The following is a 17,304-nucleotide window of genomic DNA, read 5'->3' as shown; positions in this document are numbered from 1 at the left end:
CTAACTCATTAATTCAAGTCGACCCACAAAAATCTAATTGGATTCAGTTTAATTGAATGGTAGATTCCATCCAATAACATAATATAACTAGAGGCTAGAGCACCTTTTAGGTTACATAATTCAAATGTTTTATATTTTTTTTAGCTGGTACATTAATTTACTCAGTCTTATCATGCACGGTTTGACCACATACCAGCTAATTCTATTAATTATTAGATAAAATTAGGAGAGGAAAACTTGGTTATAAAGAAGAGAAAATATATATAAAAAAAGTTTAATTGATAAACTAAAATTAAACAATGAATATACTTATAGGACTATGGATACAATTAAACCCTTAAAAAAAATCATAAATAATGATAAAAGTACGAAACAAAATTTCATATGAATAATTGATTGGTTATTTAATTTGTCTCTAGCATTTACCCGAAACAAAATGTCATATGAATAATTGGTTGATTATTTAATTTGTCTCTAGCTCTTACTTACCCATAACCCCACACCCCTATCTTGATTGGTTAGTGCTGTAAGATTATGCATCGGACCTCTTAACAAAATCTCATATGAATAATTGATTGATTATTTAATTTGTTTATAAGTCAGGAGCATGCACATTATTTTGCAATAATATTCCAAAAGTCGTAGATATGGCTGAAACTGACATCCAAGACTATCTCCAACTCTTCTTCCTCTGGTTACTCTCCATCATCGCCGTTAGAGCCATACTCACCAAACTCCGCCACAAGCCTCGCCGTCCACCGGGCCCACGGTCCCTCCCCATCATCGGCCACCTCCATCTCATCTCCGCCCTGCCTCACCAGTCTTTCCACGCGCTCTCCACGCGCTACGGCCCCGCCGTGCAAGTCTTCCTCGGCTCCGTCCCCGCCGTGGTCGTTTCGTGCCCGGAACTCGCGAAGGAGTTCCTGAAAACGCACGAGCCCAGCTTCTCGAACCGGTTCGTGAGTGCAGCGGTTCACCACCTGTCCTATGGGTCCAAGGGGTTCCTCTTCGCGCCCTACGGAAGCTACTGGAGGTTCTTGAAGAAGATTTGCATGTCGGAGCTTCTCGGTGGCCGCACCCTCGACCAGTTCCGGCACTTGAGGGAGCAAGAAACTTTGAGGTATGTAATGATTTTTTAATTTGCTTCATAGTGCATCCTTAATTATTCATACATACATCCGGGTACATTAAGTCGCACAGCAAAATGAAAGAAAATAATTAAAATATTAGATTGACTTGATAATATAAAGTGAGGGAAGGAAAAACCAATTAAAAGTGACTAGTCATGACATAAATTAGGCATTATTGGATAATTTGCATCATTAACATGGTTACTATTATAAAAAAAAAAAAGTCATAATCTATGGTAGATATGAATCATATATATGATGGATACTCTTATATATACTCCACCAATATATATTATATCTAAATTTTTAAAAAATAATTATAAAATTTTAATTTGTTTTATTTCTTAGATTTTTTTTTTTTTTGGCTTGATTAGGACATGAGTATTGTTTTCTATACGTAAAACACTACTTATGCTGTACAATATACTTCTTTATCATGAAACATGAATCACAACTAGAAAAATGGCTTTTTACGACGGTTAATAAGTGGTTTTAACGACGGTTGTAAACCGTCGTTGTATATAACGTCGTTGAAACGCAATTGCTTTTTATGACGGTTATTATAACAACCGTCTTTGAAAGTGAAAAATTTTCAAAGACGGTTATTACATAATAACCGCCTTTGAATGTTACGTCTGGTCGACATTCAAAGACGGTTATTACATAATAACCGCCTTTGAATGTTACATCTCCTCGAGATTCAAAGACGGTTATTATGTAATAACCGCCTTTGAATGTTACGTCTGGTCGACATTCAAAGACGGTTATTATGTAATAACCGCCTTTGAATGTTACATATTCAAAGACGGTTATTATGTAATAACCGCCTTTGAATGTTACATCTCCTCGAGATTCAAAGACAATTATTATGTAATAACCGCCTTTGAATGTTACATCTCCTCGAGATTCAAAGACGGTTATTATGTAATAACCGTCTTTGAATCTCGAGGAGATGTAACATTCAAAGGCGGTTATTACATAATAACTGTCTTTGAATGTCGACCAGATGTAACATTCAAAGACGGTTATTATGTAATAACCGCCTTTGAATGCAGTGTCTGATTTGACATTTGAATTCAAGGTATTTATTCCCTGGCAGAGGCTATGACTGAGAGTCTGAGACAACAAATTATAGAATTCAAAGGAAACAGTTACTAGTAAGTAATAGCATGGAGTCTATCTTAATTTTAGCATTTGTAAAAACACACCATCACCAGACAAAATTAGGAAGCTTTGAAATAATGGAATATCCTGTCAAACCAAACTACCAAAGGTATCCCAACATGAAAATTAGCAAATATGGCATCCATTTGAAGACAGACACAAACAAATAGATTGAAACACAAGTAAACCTGTTTTGAATTCACTTCTTGGTCCTCTTTGGGCTTGTCACTCATCACTTTCAACTGCAACTGCAACAAAGCCCTTTGCCTGTCTTCCTGCAATATATTCCAAAGAATAAATATAATAATAAAAATTATGACAAGAAATTAATTTATCATATCAGGGTATTCCATACTTTGGATTTTTGAAGATGCAACTCCTCTTCCAGCTTCTGACACTCATCTTCAAGTTCACACCTCAATGCTTTGATCTCTAGACCACATAGTCATAGAGAATTTCGTACCATGTCATTAACAAACTATCCAAAAAGCTCAAGCTGCTAGGTAACGATACATGAATGACTTTATATTGCATCTCTAACAAATACTAATCAGATAGTAACTTTATTTAAAAAAATGGTTTTTTCAATTAATTAGAACATTAAGTAATTAAAAATATAACTAAAGACAAATCAGAACACTTATGATCCCATGTAATAGAATGCAATGATAGAATATTTCTAAGCAGCCAATAATTTTAAATTCAAGACTTTTTCTATGCTTACGAGCAACGTGTGTTCATCTTCAATGCGCATCAACTGCTGCCTTTGTTCTTCTTTGCATTCTTCAATTTTTTGGCCACACTTTGCCTCAATTTCTGCAATGGCTTTGTCAGCCTATAAAGGTTCAAATTAATTAGAAACATGTTGATGGAAATTACATTCTACAAATACCAGGAAATCATATCGAACCTTTTCTTTTTCCTTGTTCACAATTTCCATATTCTCCAACTCATACTTCCTCTTAATATGATTAATAGCCTGTTTAGAATCAATTGCCAACGGCCCATTCTCTATCAAATAAAAAATACCAATAAAGAAATTTCTTACTGATATACAATTTTTTAATAGAAATGATCAATTTCCTTACCTGTAAATTCTGGTCTTGTATATCGATCAACAGGCTTAGTTGATATCATATGAGCAAATGAATTTACAATCATATCCAGCAAGCAGTGTCAACACAGAGACATTCTCACGAATGTCATCCATAAGTTCTGTAATTTTTTTCTATTACAATAGATATAAATGCAATAGCTGAAAATAACCTCCCCTATCCTGTAACAAAAATAACTCCTCAAGCCATGACTTGATTGGTCCTCGTGTCTTGGTTGGAATTAAATGCAATTACAAGTATACAACCTATAACTTTTTTTTAATCAATTAGAATATTACTAAGCAAATATTTTTGCCACTGGGATGTGATCATAGAGTATAAAGCTTTTCTATCAAAATATTCTTGATTCAAAAGTAATGTGTACGTACAATGAATCTTGATTCAAAAATATTCTTCACAAACTGCAAAACTACAAACAAAATTTATACACAGAACACATTAGCACATCACGTACATTGTCTTTTGTTTTTTCTTTTATCTAGGAAGGGAGGGACAGAGGAGGCAAGTGATTAGAAGGATACAACCAACAACACTACCTGTGCAGAGCTGCTTGCCTTATCTTTAATGCTCCGGAGCTGTTCCAGTGCGTGGATATTATTCGAATGAGAAGATATGAAATTCATATACATTGAATTCCTTGATGTTGCATGGAAGTGGTCACAGAACTGCTCAAACAACAGATAAAGCTCGTCTGGTGAATTCTGATAAGATGTAAAAATGAGTCAGAAAACACAGAAAACCCAAGAAAATAAAACATGATGAAAAACATTTACCTGATAAAATGATACAATTTCAGTTGTATCCATGTTATATACAACAACAAAAGCTGGGTGGTGATCAAGATTTCGGAAAATTTTCAGAATAAGATAGAAATTGTAAGTTAAAATAAACCAAGTTAAAATAAAAGACTGCAAGTTAGAAGAGGAAAAAATAAGGAGGAAAGGAACAATGCCTCTTTCCAGCCTATCTAAGGCACTAAATCATGTTTGTACTTATGAGGTGAATGGCCATGTTAAAAATATCTATTATCGAAGTTGATGTATATTGTGATTTTATACTAACAAGCCAGGTAACTGGAAAAAAATATATTCGAAGTAGTAATGTCTCAAAGAAAAATATAACTTAACAGAAACTTCCCCAAATAGAAAATAGAATTTCATGGAGGTATTTCAAATACAAATCCATATGTAGCAACATTCTTGTTATTTCAATGCCCATACATCAAAGAAAGGGGGAGCCACATTAATTTAGTGAATACCAGGACAATGCTCATACCATTGTTACTTGCTAGAAAACTGGAGGATGTCATAAAACATAGATCATAAAATCATAAAAGTAAATTATCAACAACATTGAAGAAGCAAGGTACAAGAGCTACAGGAAACAAAACTTTAAACTAAAAATTACAGTCGCAATGAAATCCAACCTTTTCAAGCTTATATCTAATTCTAACTTCTGGATTTGGGGAATTCATCTTTTTCTTGGCCTTCAAACGATAGCACTTAAGCTCATTTAGACAGTTTTGCTACTATGGTTGACATCTAGGAAGCAGACTTCCCACTTTTCTTTGATGAGGATAATGGAGACGCAAACTTCATTTACTGTTTAGATAAGATGCATATTTATCTCCTAAATCGTAATACAATATAAAAAGACTATATCCCTATAAAAAGTTATCAACAGCTAAAAGCAATGTGTGAGGTTGTGAGCATTGGGTTATTTATATTCTATTAAGTATGCATTACGTTATGTCATATGATCTATATTATATATCTATCTTTAACTTTTGGATTGCGAAGTTGAGAAGATATGAAGCTGATTCTACAGTAGCCCTAAATATCTCAAACTCAAATAAATTGAAGCAAACATAAGAAGCAAAACTTGTTCTTTTCCCCTTTCCACTCACTTGGCAAATGGGAAGCAAGAAGGAAGACAATGCAACAAATAAATGTAATAAATAGTGAACAAAAGAAGAGACACAAACAGAAACTGAAAGAAATACGAATCACAGAAAAGAAATGCTTTATTTAAGTGAGAAAAAATGAACCTATTAAATGTGCAGGAAAACCCACGCCTTGTTCCTCTGATTAAAGCAGAAGAAAACATAAAAGTCCAAAATCTTGCTGAAATTAAACACAAGGAGAGCAAAATGATTTGGTTGAGGAAATAGTTCGAACAGATTGTAGTCATGGACGCAATCCAAGAAATGAATGGCAGACATTTAAGACGGAGTCATGGAAGAAAGCAAACTTAAGCAAGACTTGCCTTCTGTTTGTTTGCTTGTCAAGCCGCTGGACTTTAGTCCTCCAGCTGATATTGGCTGCTGCAGATTAGAGTTTTGATGGAAATGTGTTTTTTAGTTGCTTTGCACTACATTCAATTGAACTTTTGCTGGGCAAAATAACAATACCGTTTTCTATATTACAAAAGGAAAAAAAGAAAATCATTGTTTCAGAAAACATTCCATTGAGAAATAGTTTTCAGTTTGTGAAGTTAAGTTTTTATTTTATTTTTATAAAAGTAATTATAAAATATCACTCTATTTTACTTTACTTCTTTTTTTACAAATGAGTCTTGTTAACATGTATTAATTAAGAAACTAAAAAAATATATTATTTTGAAAATTATAGAGAAACATACAAAAAAATTATAGTATTGTAATTTTGTGTACTCAATAAAAAAAATTCTTCTATTAATCCAATATTATATTGTAATAGTGGCTTAATAATAAATGGATTAAGGCAAGCTAGATTTTCTAACCTTTTGTCGAGATCTTTGAGTCTTCAAGATATACTTGTTTGGCCTTATATTAGGTTAAGGCATTTCATAAGATACGGCCTAGGGACCAGGAGTCTCCAGGTTGAAATTTTCTGGAATGTTTAATTAGATATAGAACAAAACATGAGCCATGGCCCATTTTAACTAGTTGGACAAAATTGCAAGATATCAAAAATACTCATGGGCCTACTTAAAAATTGTAAGACTTTAAAAGTTAGTACTTAACATGGTATGACTGCATGAGATCTCCATGACCTAGTGATCAAGAATTCAATCCTTATTGTCCCAGTCTGATAACTAAAATAAATTTCAGCAATAGGTTTAAGCACTGAGGGGGGAATTATAAGAAAATTACCATTCTAGTTATAAACTTCAAGGTTTAAGCGTTAATCCTTGACACTAGATGTTTCAACAAGATAGGATAACCCTGGTTTCAACCAAGGCTCTCTGTATAGTGAGGAGTCTCCTACAGAGAAGCTAGGACTGTAATTCAAGGAGGGCTGCCACATGCTTAAGCTAAAGGAAACAACAATGCTATAGCATTTTTTATTTTATATTTGACCATGAAACTGACACAAGACAACCAGACACAACAATTCCAGATAACTAACAAGATAACCGGATATATTCAAAGCCAAAATTTACTGGGTGTAACAAGTCAAACCAATGTATGGATAATTATATAATTATAATCCCTAAAGGCAATGGTCTAATCACAATTCACCACGAATCATTAACCTGGTATATGGGTGCTCTAAATGAACTGGATGTTACCAAGAGTCTCCTCCCATTTGCATCTAATGCCATCTCATGTCTGCAATATTTTGAATCATTGAGGGGGTAACAGAACCTATGGAAGGAAAAAAAAAGGTCATGCTGTGAATTATTTCTTCAAACAAGTATAAAACCAAGGATAGGAGGAACCGGGATAAAAATGCTTTAGAAAGCAAGCCAAATACTCTAAATAAAATATTTACACTTATAATATTGGGACCCCACATCGACTAAAAAAAATATGGCCAATATAGTCATTATAAGACTCGGACAATCCTAACCTTCCAAACCAATTTTATATTATTGAGTTGTTAGACCCAAAGCCCAAATTGTAATTAGGATGTTATAATTCTGTATTAGGAAGTTATCTAGGATTAGGCATTTATATGTTGCATGATAGTTATATATAGGTTGTGTGACTAATTTGTAGAAGGCAATTAAGATGCTTGATTGGAATTTCTGGTATTTTGAAAGAGGAAATTCCTTGTTAGGGAGAAACCCTGTCTTTGTTGAAGTTTGTACTAAAATCTGGCCTAAAAAAACCAGATTATTTCTATAATTTATTCATAAATAATGAAGTCTGTTTACTTCTTGAGTCTGATATGACAATCCTCTATTTCATGCATCAAATTTTCCTGCATTTGGCTAATAAAAACTATTTTGAGCCGCACAAAAGAAAAAAGAAACAGTGTACATCTAAGTGTAAGGTGTCAAACTAGAAATATACCTACTAGAGTCTCTCGACCACAGGATTTGACCTTGATTTTGCAAACTCCACTCAAAAATCTGACAACAAAGAATAAATTAATATAAATGTACAACCCATTTCACAAGCTGGAATAACATTAAATTTATAATACTTGCCTTCCCATCAGAGCCCAGGCTAAAAATGCTAGTCTCATCTGGTCCAAACAGAATTGAACTGATGGAAGAATCATGTGCAGGCCAGCCAGTGATTTGTAGACCAGCAGACATGTCTTCGACTAGTTAAGGATGACATGATTGTCAAATCATGTGGCCACTGCTAGAACATTCTAAATACATTTATCTTTAAAAGAAATGCACCATTTTATTTCACTGAACAAGAAATCCCAGCAAATTGGCAACTCCAGCAAGGGAAGATATAACTTAATAAATGCAACCAATTGTTGAAATTGTGGGGATTTAAGTGTGATGGATATTATTGATAAATAATTAGAAACTAAAGAATTAAGAGAAATTAGAAAGAAATCAAATAACAATAGAAATATGGAAATATGACAATGAAATCAAATTATATTGGAAATATGTTTAACAGCAACAAAATTACATTATATTTTACTTCACATATTAATCACTAAGTATATCAAACCAAGGAAACAATCAAATGAACAAAATTAAGGATACCAAACATGTGAATCATTCCATCAACGGCAGAAGCTGCCAAAATCTTTCCATTGTGATTAAAGCATAGAGAAGTAATTGCTGGTGGATCTTCTCCAAGAGGAAGGACTGTCTTTATGAAATCCAAAATTAAAAATAGCCATAAACAACATAAACATAAAACATTTTATACAAAGAAGAACATACCATGGCTTTCCATGTCTTCATGTTCCACACAGTAAGTGAAGCAAAACCCAGGTTGTCAATATAGTTAGAACCAGCCCTACAAAGAAAGTAAGGTCCTCATATTCCATAGTTCATCCTTATGTCCGAAATCAAAACAGCAAAACATACATTTCATAATAAGACTAACATTTTATTAAAAGTTACAACAGAGGATCAAATCAATAAATTAAATTACTAGTTCAACAAAGAATTCAATATTTAGAAATTTAACAAATACCCTCCAGATGCTGCTGCAGACACAAAAATAGGTTCCACAGGACTGCACTTTATGTCCAATACACTGTAAAACCACAAGTAGGAGAGTTAAAAAGGCAATACACAGAAACCTGGAAAATATACAAGGTTTAAATATGTTTCTGCGAATATTAGGCCAATATATAATTAGGAAATACCTTGGAAATGCTTCGGTTGTGTTGAGGTCACAGACAACTCTCTTTGCATCCACATTCCATGCCTTAATGCACCCATCGGATGTACCTATAAGAAGCTTTTTATCAAGAGGAACAACTTAATAATTTAATTCATAATCTCATCTCATAATCATTACAACTGAATAAACTCAATCACCATGATAAATCAATTCACATACCAAGCGGTCTGATTTACATTCCCAGTCAAGTGACAAAATTTCAGTGCTGCAATATATGGTTGCATTTCTAGACACTGGAGTTGATGTATCATATGATTTGCCTAGGGCCAGCTATTCTGCCTACAAAGCAAAAGCCTCAACAAGGAAAAATTAAACTCATTCACAAATAAATAAAAAATGTAAAATTACCATGTTGTGTCGGGATCCTTTGGCTCACAGAAGGGTCTATTCTTGGAAGAGTTGTGTAGTTGTCCTCCCCATCATTCACTCTAAATCTGATAGAGGCAAAGAAATCTCATTGCCAATAAGAAGCATTGCTTCTTTATAGTTATAAAAGAATAAGTATGTACAACAGTTAGAAGTTTGTGAATTTTATGTCTGCTGTCTTATTAAAAAAAAGAATAAGCGGTATAGCAAAAATGTAAGCGGTAGAGACAACAAAACACAAAGTTTCATAAATATATTTCCAAATAAATACAAGCCAATATAGTGACATTTGTCTCAGTAATGTTCACAATAACCAAAAGATTTCCTATGTCAACTAAGACTTTGTACATTGAATGCTTTGAACTTTAAGAAAATATGCTGCCCATTTCTGGCGAATCGTTGTAATTGTTTCGTTGTCTAACGCCGTTCCATCAAGAAACCACTACAAAATATGAAGAATACAAAGGGTGTATTTAATGAAGATGTAAAATGAATGAAAATACTACTAAAATAGTAATTTGAAGATGTTAAACCGAACATACCATGCTCCAATCATTCTTTAAACCCCCACCGACGATGTTCCACATCCAATGCATCACGTAGTAGCCACACTCATACCCTCCGCTTTGTACATGGCTCTACATTCAATATAAATAATAATTCGATCTAACAATTGTATTGAGGTTATCATTTGAAGATCAATACTGGAAAATAATGATTAATTGCATCACTAACCTTGACTTCAACCCACTTAGGAGTTGCTGGATTATTTGTACCATCCGCGGTTGTGTTTGCTGACTTCATTGCACTGCTTATAATAATAGCATGATCAACATCTATACGACGATAACAAATGGTTGACACAAAATATTACACTGCATGATATGAGGGACAATACAAAACTTTACTTGTTAATTGCAGTTTTGATATGAGTATCAGGCTTCTTACGTAACGAACAAAACCATGCAACAACATTGGTCGCAGGACACAGTACTACCAGTTGCCAATGGCCCCTACAAGAAACAAGTATTAGGTACGTAGAACTTCAACATTATTTATAACCATTTGAATTAATAGTACTTACTGATTTAAGTAAGCTCCTAGGTACACCTCTCGTTGCGATTCCTTGAGCCATGCTTGTAAGTAATGCTCACATTCAGCACGTCGATCCTTTGCATTGTGTATCGATTGTGGCTCAAGGAATCCATACACGGAAGCATGACCCAAAGTAGAGCTCCACTCATCCAAAAACCTGCTTTGATAAATTATACATAAAAATTGATACTGATGCATAGCATACAAAATACTACTTATCAATGAATCATATTAAATTTACTTACAACATCCATAACTGTAGTATAGATATGTTCAAACATTTGTATCCAGCTACTATTTCATTTACATCAGAGAATGTCAAGAAGAATGAAGCATCAACATTTGAAAGCCCAAATTTGCTGCCATCCCACTTCAACTCAACAGGTGTGTCGTACATGAAATATAGGCTCTTAATCAGTTGACGCAACGGATCATGGTCAAAATCATTCGTCCCTCTTTCATCTGTTTCAGGAAGTTTCTTTGGACTAGTATCGGACTCCTAATTGTGTAATGAAAACAACAATTTACATAATTTCATAAACTAACATATATTCATGTAAACATGTCATGCAGCAAATATAATAACACCAAATTTACCTCATGTGACACTTTTTTCACAAGATTTGTTGGCCATGCAATGAATGTTTGAAGAGCCTGCTTGACATATTGAATCTCTGATGTCGGGAAGGGCACTTCGGCATCACCTTCTATAACTTTGTCAACACTCACCCTCACAACATCATCAGCATAAGTGACATTGTGAATGGCTGATCCACCCTCACATATTTTCCCCAAGGCCACCAACACTGTAGTATTTTGTCGTTGCACGTATAACCCCATAGTGGGTTTTAAGCTCACATTTTTGTCGCCTGATGGGTCAACATCAGCAGTTTCTACATTACTTCCTTTAGTGCTAAGACGTGCAGCCAATGCCTGTAAATCCACCTCAATAAGGGGAGAGTATTGTGATCCCATCTGACTCAATTGAATGAAGATCTGACTGGACAACTCCTTCTTAAATTCCTCCAGACTCCTCTTGTGTTGTTCTTCATATTCATTCCTTACTTGTTCCTTTATGTTTCCAATAATGTCAGCCCACTGTTGTTGCATTAGTGTTGCTGAGGAACTACTCGACGTACGTGTTGCCCTACCATAAAATTGAGTAAGGGTCATACCAGATCCCGCTGCACGAACTCGACCTGGATGTTCCGGTTTGCCAATGGCCGTATTCAAGATGTCATCCGACCATGGGGAACAAAACTACCCTGTGTCGTCTGCTCTTCTAACGAGTCCTAAAACAAGCACAACATATTGAAAGAGTTAATGAGGTAGTAATTATAAAGCAAACAAAAATTAGTTCCAAATTGATTATAATCATGCTGCAACTCACAATTCTATCCGAAATTTCTTTTGCTGCCTTTGATGTCATCTGGCCATATCGTTTGGTTCTAGCCATTTTCCACTTCACGTGCCTTTTAATGGGAGATGGCGGCTCCTCCAGATCAGACAATGGATTCTCAGTCAAAAGTGCCTGCTGTTGTCTTTGCTTTGTTTCTCATCTAACATTTTTTTCTCAAGCAAGTCATAACCCCCACGAGACAGTACGTGGGGGCAGTCATTGTATTTTTGACTCTCCTTTGCCTTTTTCCGAATTTCCTGTCATTGACAATATATTATTTGCATTTATTTAATTGTTAAAAATGTACATTTCTAAAGAAATTTAAACTAAATTGAACAAACATGTTACCTGCCAATCCGGGGTCTTGCGACTTGCAACAAATTCGTCCCAAGTTTGTTTATCCATACCATATTTTGCTGAAGGATTTTCTTCCTGTCCGGCTTGTGTGTCAGCATAGACAAATTTAGTGGTTAGCGAAGACTTAAATTGCCTCCATCTAGTGCCCACCGTGGACATTACTTTTTTCTTGGCCTTTTCAGCTTCTGGGATATCAAATTTAGCCTGCATTACATATTCATCATGTCAATTTTAGTGCATGTAAACATTTTTTTGAAAATAAACTCAATGTTTGAATACATCAAATTGTTAATGTGACTTACCAAAATGTCCCCCCATACCATGTCCTTAAGAGTTTCTGGCACATTTTTCCAATTGCTGTGGACAATGGGGATCTTTTCTCGAGCTACAACCCCTAAAAAACTGTGGAACTTTTGCTTCTCTGGGCCTGATGCTCTTCCAGTTGCAGGATCCACATTAACTATTGGTCTAGGCTGATCTAAACCTCTTAAAGTCAACCTTCTAAGACGTGTGCTTTGTCGTGTCTTCTTAGGTTGTGGCTCCGAATTACCATCTGACTGCGGAGGGGACCTTGGCGGTGTCACCATGACGCTGTCCAAATGAAACAAATTTAGATTAATTTGGTAGGATTAAAAATAGCATGTATGCGGCACAAAATAAATATGAACGTTACATATAAGTCAATAACAAATAAAATAATATTGTAACATTACATTGATACAAGGCGGTTAAGGAGCAATGTTCTCCCATAAACCTTCAGCATGATCATTACGAATCGCATGTACGTCATCCACCTCTGCTTGTTCACATATTGAAGGCATTTTTGTGCAAAAATGAGGAGTCTCACAAATGTCAAGGGATGCATCATGAATTTGTTCCCTAACACCAATTGGCCTTCCTTGTAGAACCACTGATAATGTACGATTATTTGGATCTTGGATGTAAAACACTTGTCTAGCTTGTTCTGCCATTATGAATGGTTCCTCCTTGTAACCTACCTTGTTAAGGTTTACTAAAGTGAATCCCATTTCATCTCTATGAACACCGGTATTTCCATTAACCCAGTTACATTTAAATACTGGCACTCTAAATTGATTATAATCAAGCTCCCAGATTTCTTCAATAACTCCGAAATAAGGCATTGAGGCTTCAATTGGGTTGTTATCAGATGCTCTAGAAAAGTGCTCAGAATGAGCCTCCACAAGCACCCCACTATTCTGCACACTACTTTTATCATCTTGTGACTTTGTATAGAACGAATAATTGTTTATGTCATACCCTGCCAAGTAGGGACATTTAGATTCGGACCAATAGCCAACAATCTTAATGTTTTGGAAGCATTGTCATCAGTCATTATTGTTTCTTTAAACCAGTTCATGAAAGTTCTATTATGCTCTTGTAACAATTTCATCATGTTCAATTTTGGGTTAATAGATGTCAGATATTGTTTGTGAGTTTGTATGTATGGAACGACCTCCTGTGTGTTATTCAAGATATACAAATGCGCCTGTGACACATCTTGTCGACTCATGGTAACAACATTGAAGCCTCGTGTCCTTGACCTCCTCGTGTCCGGTCATGACGAATTTTCGGTACCCCCACAGCTTCAACTGTTTCCATGTATTGTGAACAAACTCAATAGCTTCTTCAGCAACATACCTTTCTACAATGGAAGCTTCTGGTCGGTATTGATTTTTGGTATATCCCTTCACACTTTCATGTAGCGTTCAATTGGATACATCCACCGCAAAAAAACCGGACCACACAACCGAATTTCCCTCACAAGATGAACAATGAGGTGAACCATGATGTCAAAAAATGATGGTGGGAAATACATCTCTAACTGACAAATGACAATGGCAGCCTCATTCTCCAAGTCATCCAATTGATGAGGATTAATGACTTTACTACATATGGCATTAAAAAGAAAGCACAAACGGGTTATGGCAACTCTAACTTTGTCAGGCAAGATGCCGCGAATCGCAACAGGCAATAATTGTTGCATTAAGACATGGCAATCATGAGACTTCAAGCCAACCAACTTAAGATCATTGAGGGCGACAAGGCTCTTGATATTTGAAGAGTATCCTTGTGGAACTTTGACATTCCGCAGACATTGACAAAAGCTTTTCTTCTCTGCTGTTGACAGTGTGTGGCATGCTGGGGGTAAATATGTTCGTCGACCTTGTGATATGGGATGCAACTGCTCTCGTATTCCCATGTCAACCAAGTCTTGACGACATTTCAAACCATCCTTTGTCTTCCCTTTAATGTTAAGAAGAGTACAATTAAACTATCACATACATTTTTCTCCACATGCATAACATCTAGACAATGACGCACATATAGATCAGACCAGTATGGAAGATCAAAGAATATTGAGCGTTTCTTCCACATGTTGTTGGGAGATGATGTCTTCTTCTGGGACTTGCCAAACACGGTTAAATGTCCTTTACACGATCATGAACTTGGTTTCCAGTTAATGCTTCTGGGGGGCCTTCATTCTCCTGACTTCCATTAAAAGCTTTTTTCAATCGTCGATAAGGGTGAAAAGCTTTTAGAAATCTTCGGTGTCTGGTATATACTGTCTTCTTCCATGCTTGAGTTGGATGAAGCTTGTGTTTTTCTCACAGATAGGACATGCATGATGCCTTTCACACTGTATCCACTTAAATTTCCATATGCTGGAAAATCATTAATAGTACAAACACCATTGTGCGTAACCTGAACGTCTGCTGCACATTTGCATCCCACATCTACCCTTCTTCCACAATTGTTTCAAGTCTTCGATTAATGGTGTAAGATACACATCAATATCATTCCCTGGCTGCCTTGGACCCGCGATCATCATACACAGGATAATGTATTTACGCAAAATGCACAACCATGGGGGAAGGTTGTAAATCATCAGTAAAACAGGCCAGGAACTGTGGTTGCTACTTAAGCTACCATAAGGATTCATTCCATCAGAAGCAAGAGCAAGCCTTAGGTTCCTTGGCTCATCCCCAAACTCTGGATACAAACGATCAATTGTCTTCCACTGTGGCGAATCGGCAGGATGTCGCAGTAATCATCAGATTTTCGGTAATCCGAATGCCATGAAAGGTTTTTTGCATCATGTGCATTAGCAAACAATCGCTTAAACCTTGGTATTATTGGAAGATACCAGCACACCTTGGCAGGACGACAATTTTTGGTTCCTGCATCATCAGTTAATTCATCGTGTTGCACTTTGTATCGTGATACCCCACACGTGGGGCATTGCCGTAGTTCAGCATACTCATTTCTATACAATATGCAATCATTAGGGCATGCATGGATCTTCTTGTACTCCATTCCCATGGACACAAATCTTTTTGGCCTCGTAGTGATTTTCGGCAAAGTGTTTTGTTCAGGAAGCATGTTCTTCAATAAGACCAGCAATTCAGTGAAGCTTTTATCACTCCACCCAAATCTTGCCTTCAAGTTTACCAAAGCTAACACAGCTGACAACCGCGTGAAAGATGTGCACCCCTGATACAATGGCGTGTTGGAATCACGTTCTATTGTATCATACAGAGGTGCATGCGCTTGCTCAAAAGTCTCTTGTCCAAGATCACGGATCATTTCCTCTATACGCTCTCCGCTGTCTTCGTGAACCGCCTGAGACTGAGAAACAGTTGGAATGTCGGCCGATTCCCCATGCATATCCATTTTGTGTAATTTGGAATGATGCCGTAACATATCAGATGTGATCGGATTTCATCAACTGACTGTCGTCTACATTAAGACATTTAACACATGGGCAAAAATAATTGCCCCTCAAACTTTCAGCATTAAGTTGCGTAAACAGTAGAAATTGTTCCACCCGTTCTCATACTCATCACTGATGCGTTTTGCTTTCATCCAACTTCGATCCATGTTTCGTATTTGCTATTCATGACAATGAATAAGTTATCTGTGATGCATGCTAAACTCACTTTTTTGCATTGAAGGTGTGGCCCTACCCCATTCAGGAAGACATTTTTTATAGTTGAATCAAACGTACAAGTAAATCTCTTTCGAGTGATTTGATGAATTTCGGCAGCATTTCGCATTGGTCTTCAAGTAAACAAGATGAAAGCGATGAATGTGTGAACAATCACCGCGATCAAATATGCACCCGAAGAACAATGTCAAATGCAGTATACCAAAATTTATTCAAATCATTCAAAGATAATTTACCTCTAGTATGATTCAACTATAAAAATATGTCATCCCAAACTGTCCAAACGGACAATTCAAGAATCAATACATCGATTAATTCAAACTATCCGTATTATCGATGTATCGAATCTCGAACGGGGAACTAAGGTTCACTCATAATGCAACTAACTAGTAACATGAAACAATATCGATATTTGAACAACGACATGTTACAATCATACCACTTTTTAAAAATAGAGACATACCTCGAAAGATGCTCAGTGTCAATGACAACGAGTGCGGGGATGCAGTTACAGGGAAACACTAAACAAATGTTGTAATGACGACATATAATCTGTACCATCAATGGGGGAAACTACAGCTGGATCAATCATACTCAAATAACAAGCATCATGTTTGAGGTTTATAAATAGTACAACCAGTAAGAGGTTTATTTTAAGTGAAATAAGGATAATTTAAATATTTAGTCAAATGGAAACAAATTAAGTTTTGGCCTAACATCTTAACTTGACCAGACAGGGAAAGCATACTCATGTATTCTTTAACATGTTGAGGGCAAAAGCTTCTTCACATGATAATAATCCATTCCAGAGTTTCTATGTGCCCATAATTTAATTACATTGAATTAGAGCTGAATTACACAAAAATATTACTTCAATCAGTACAACATCATTAACCAAGGCCCGATTTTGTAGGTGTATAACAATGTCAATTATGTACAAAAGTCAAGTAATTAAATTCCTGTACGTAAGGGCATTCATGAGTGACATGAGGCTCATTTGTGTTGTTATTGTCTTTGAAATTATTATATCTTTTGTTCATTTGTTTTCATTATTTATGATTGCTCCATTTTTGGCTGCCTAGCTGGCTAGCTTTTAGATCAACGGAACAATGGGTTGATTC

At 35.7% G+C, this 17,304-nt stretch overlaps 4 protein-coding genes across 5 annotated transcripts in view; 1 reads left to right on the top strand and 3 right to left on the bottom strand.

The window, feature by feature from the left end:
• Positions 1-595: 595 nt before the first annotated feature.
• The window catches only part of LOC114370818 (cytochrome P450 93A3-like), a 32,386-nt gene continuing 15,677 nt past the window's right edge, over positions 596-17,304 (top strand). The window contains exon 1 of the mRNA XM_028328206.1: positions 596-1,120. Within this exon, the coding sequence (XP_028184007.1) occupies positions 648-1,120 (473 nt within the window). The 5' untranslated portion in view covers positions 596-647. The remainder of the gene's footprint in view (positions 1,121-17,304) is intronic.
• Positions 2,378-4,601, bottom strand: LOC114370821 (light-mediated development protein DET1-like). 2 transcript variants are annotated; one of them, XM_028328210.1, is made up of 5 exons: positions 4,183-4,601; positions 3,946-4,110; positions 3,019-3,129; positions 2,650-2,726; positions 2,378-2,569 (listed from the first exon to the last, which is right to left on the bottom strand). In XM_028328210.1, exons 1-4 carry the CDS (start codon positions 4,213-4,215, stop codon positions 2,712-2,714), a joined length of 324 nt encoding a protein of 107 aa, XP_028184011.1. In that variant the 5' UTR covers positions 4,216-4,601; the 3' UTR covers positions 2,378-2,569; positions 2,650-2,711. The 2 variants fall into 2 exon arrangements, with proteins under 2 accessions (XP_028184011.1, XP_028184012.1); XM_028328211.1 differs by lacking the exons at positions 3,946-4,110; positions 4,183-4,601 and adding exons at positions 3,205-3,305; positions 3,383-3,462.
• On the bottom strand, positions 6,740-9,221 carry LOC114370820 (WD repeat-containing protein 91-like). Its single transcript, XM_028328208.1, has 8 exons — positions 9,159-9,221; positions 8,962-9,046; positions 8,787-8,849; positions 8,531-8,606; positions 8,348-8,456; positions 7,826-7,938; positions 7,689-7,747; positions 6,740-7,037 (listed from the first exon to the last, which is right to left on the bottom strand). The coding sequence occupies exons 4-8, from the start codon at positions 8,549-8,551 to the stop codon at positions 6,908-6,910; spliced, it is 432 nt and encodes a 143-aa protein (XP_028184009.1). The 5' UTR covers positions 8,552-8,606; positions 8,787-8,849; positions 8,962-9,046; positions 9,159-9,221; the 3' UTR covers positions 6,740-6,907.
• On the bottom strand, positions 9,590-11,017 carry LOC114370819. The gene is made up of 6 exons (XM_028328207.1): positions 10,706-11,017; positions 10,450-10,617; positions 10,274-10,378; positions 10,101-10,173; positions 9,908-10,003; positions 9,590-9,807 (listed from the first exon to the last, which is right to left on the bottom strand). Exons 1-6 carry the CDS (start codon positions 10,855-10,857, stop codon positions 9,700-9,702), a joined length of 702 nt encoding a protein of 233 aa, XP_028184008.1. The 5' UTR covers positions 10,858-11,017; the 3' UTR covers positions 9,590-9,699.

Source organism: Glycine soja, chromosome 10, assembly GCF_004193775.1.
Source record: "Glycine soja cultivar W05 chromosome 10, ASM419377v2, whole genome shotgun sequence".
NCBI classification, from domain to species: Eukaryota; Viridiplantae; Streptophyta; class Magnoliopsida; order Fabales; family Fabaceae; genus Glycine; species Glycine soja.
The sequence above is the reverse complement of the archived record's forward strand: the minus strand, read 5'-3'. Positions and strand labels throughout refer to the sequence as shown.

What these genes read in the sequence shown, in the direction of transcription:
- LOC114370821 (XM_028328210.1), bottom strand. Translation starts at nt 4,215, where the DNA reads ATGGATACAACTGAAATTGTATCATTTTATCAG. An exon ending in AAATTGTATCATTTTATCAG is followed by an intron (nt 4,111 to 4,182) that starts GTAAATGTTTTT and finishes ACATCTTATCAG; the next exon opens with AATTCACCAGACGAGCTTTA. An exon ending in AGGCAAGCAGCTCTGCACAG is followed by an intron (nt 3,130 to 3,945) that starts GTAGTGTTGTTG and finishes GAACCTTTATAG; the next exon opens with GCTGACAAAGCCATTGCAGA.
- LOC114370820 (XM_028328208.1), bottom strand. Translation starts at nt 8,551, where the DNA reads ATGAAGACATGGAAAGCCATG. An exon ending in TGAAGACATGGAAAGCCATG is followed by an intron (nt 8,457 to 8,530) that starts GTATGTTCTTCT and finishes GATTTCATAAAG; the next exon opens with ACAGTCCTTCCTCTTGGAGA. An exon ending in TGGAATGATTCACATGTTTG is followed by an intron (nt 7,939 to 8,347) that starts GTATCCTTAATT and finishes AACTAGTCGAAG; the next exon opens with ACATGTCTGCTGGTCTACAA.
- LOC114370819 (XM_028328207.1), bottom strand. Translation starts at nt 10,857, where the DNA reads ATGTACGACACACCTGTTGAGTTGAAGTGGGATGGCAGCAAATTTGGG. An exon ending in CTAGGAGCTTACTTAAATCA is followed by an intron (nt 10,379 to 10,449) that starts GTAAGTACTATT and finishes TGTTTCTTGTAG; the next exon opens with GGGCCATTGGCAACTGGTAG. An exon ending in ATCAAAACTGCAATTAACAA is followed by an intron (nt 10,174 to 10,273) that starts GTAAAGTTTTGT and finishes TATTATAAGCAG; the next exon opens with TGCAATGAAGTCAGCAAACA.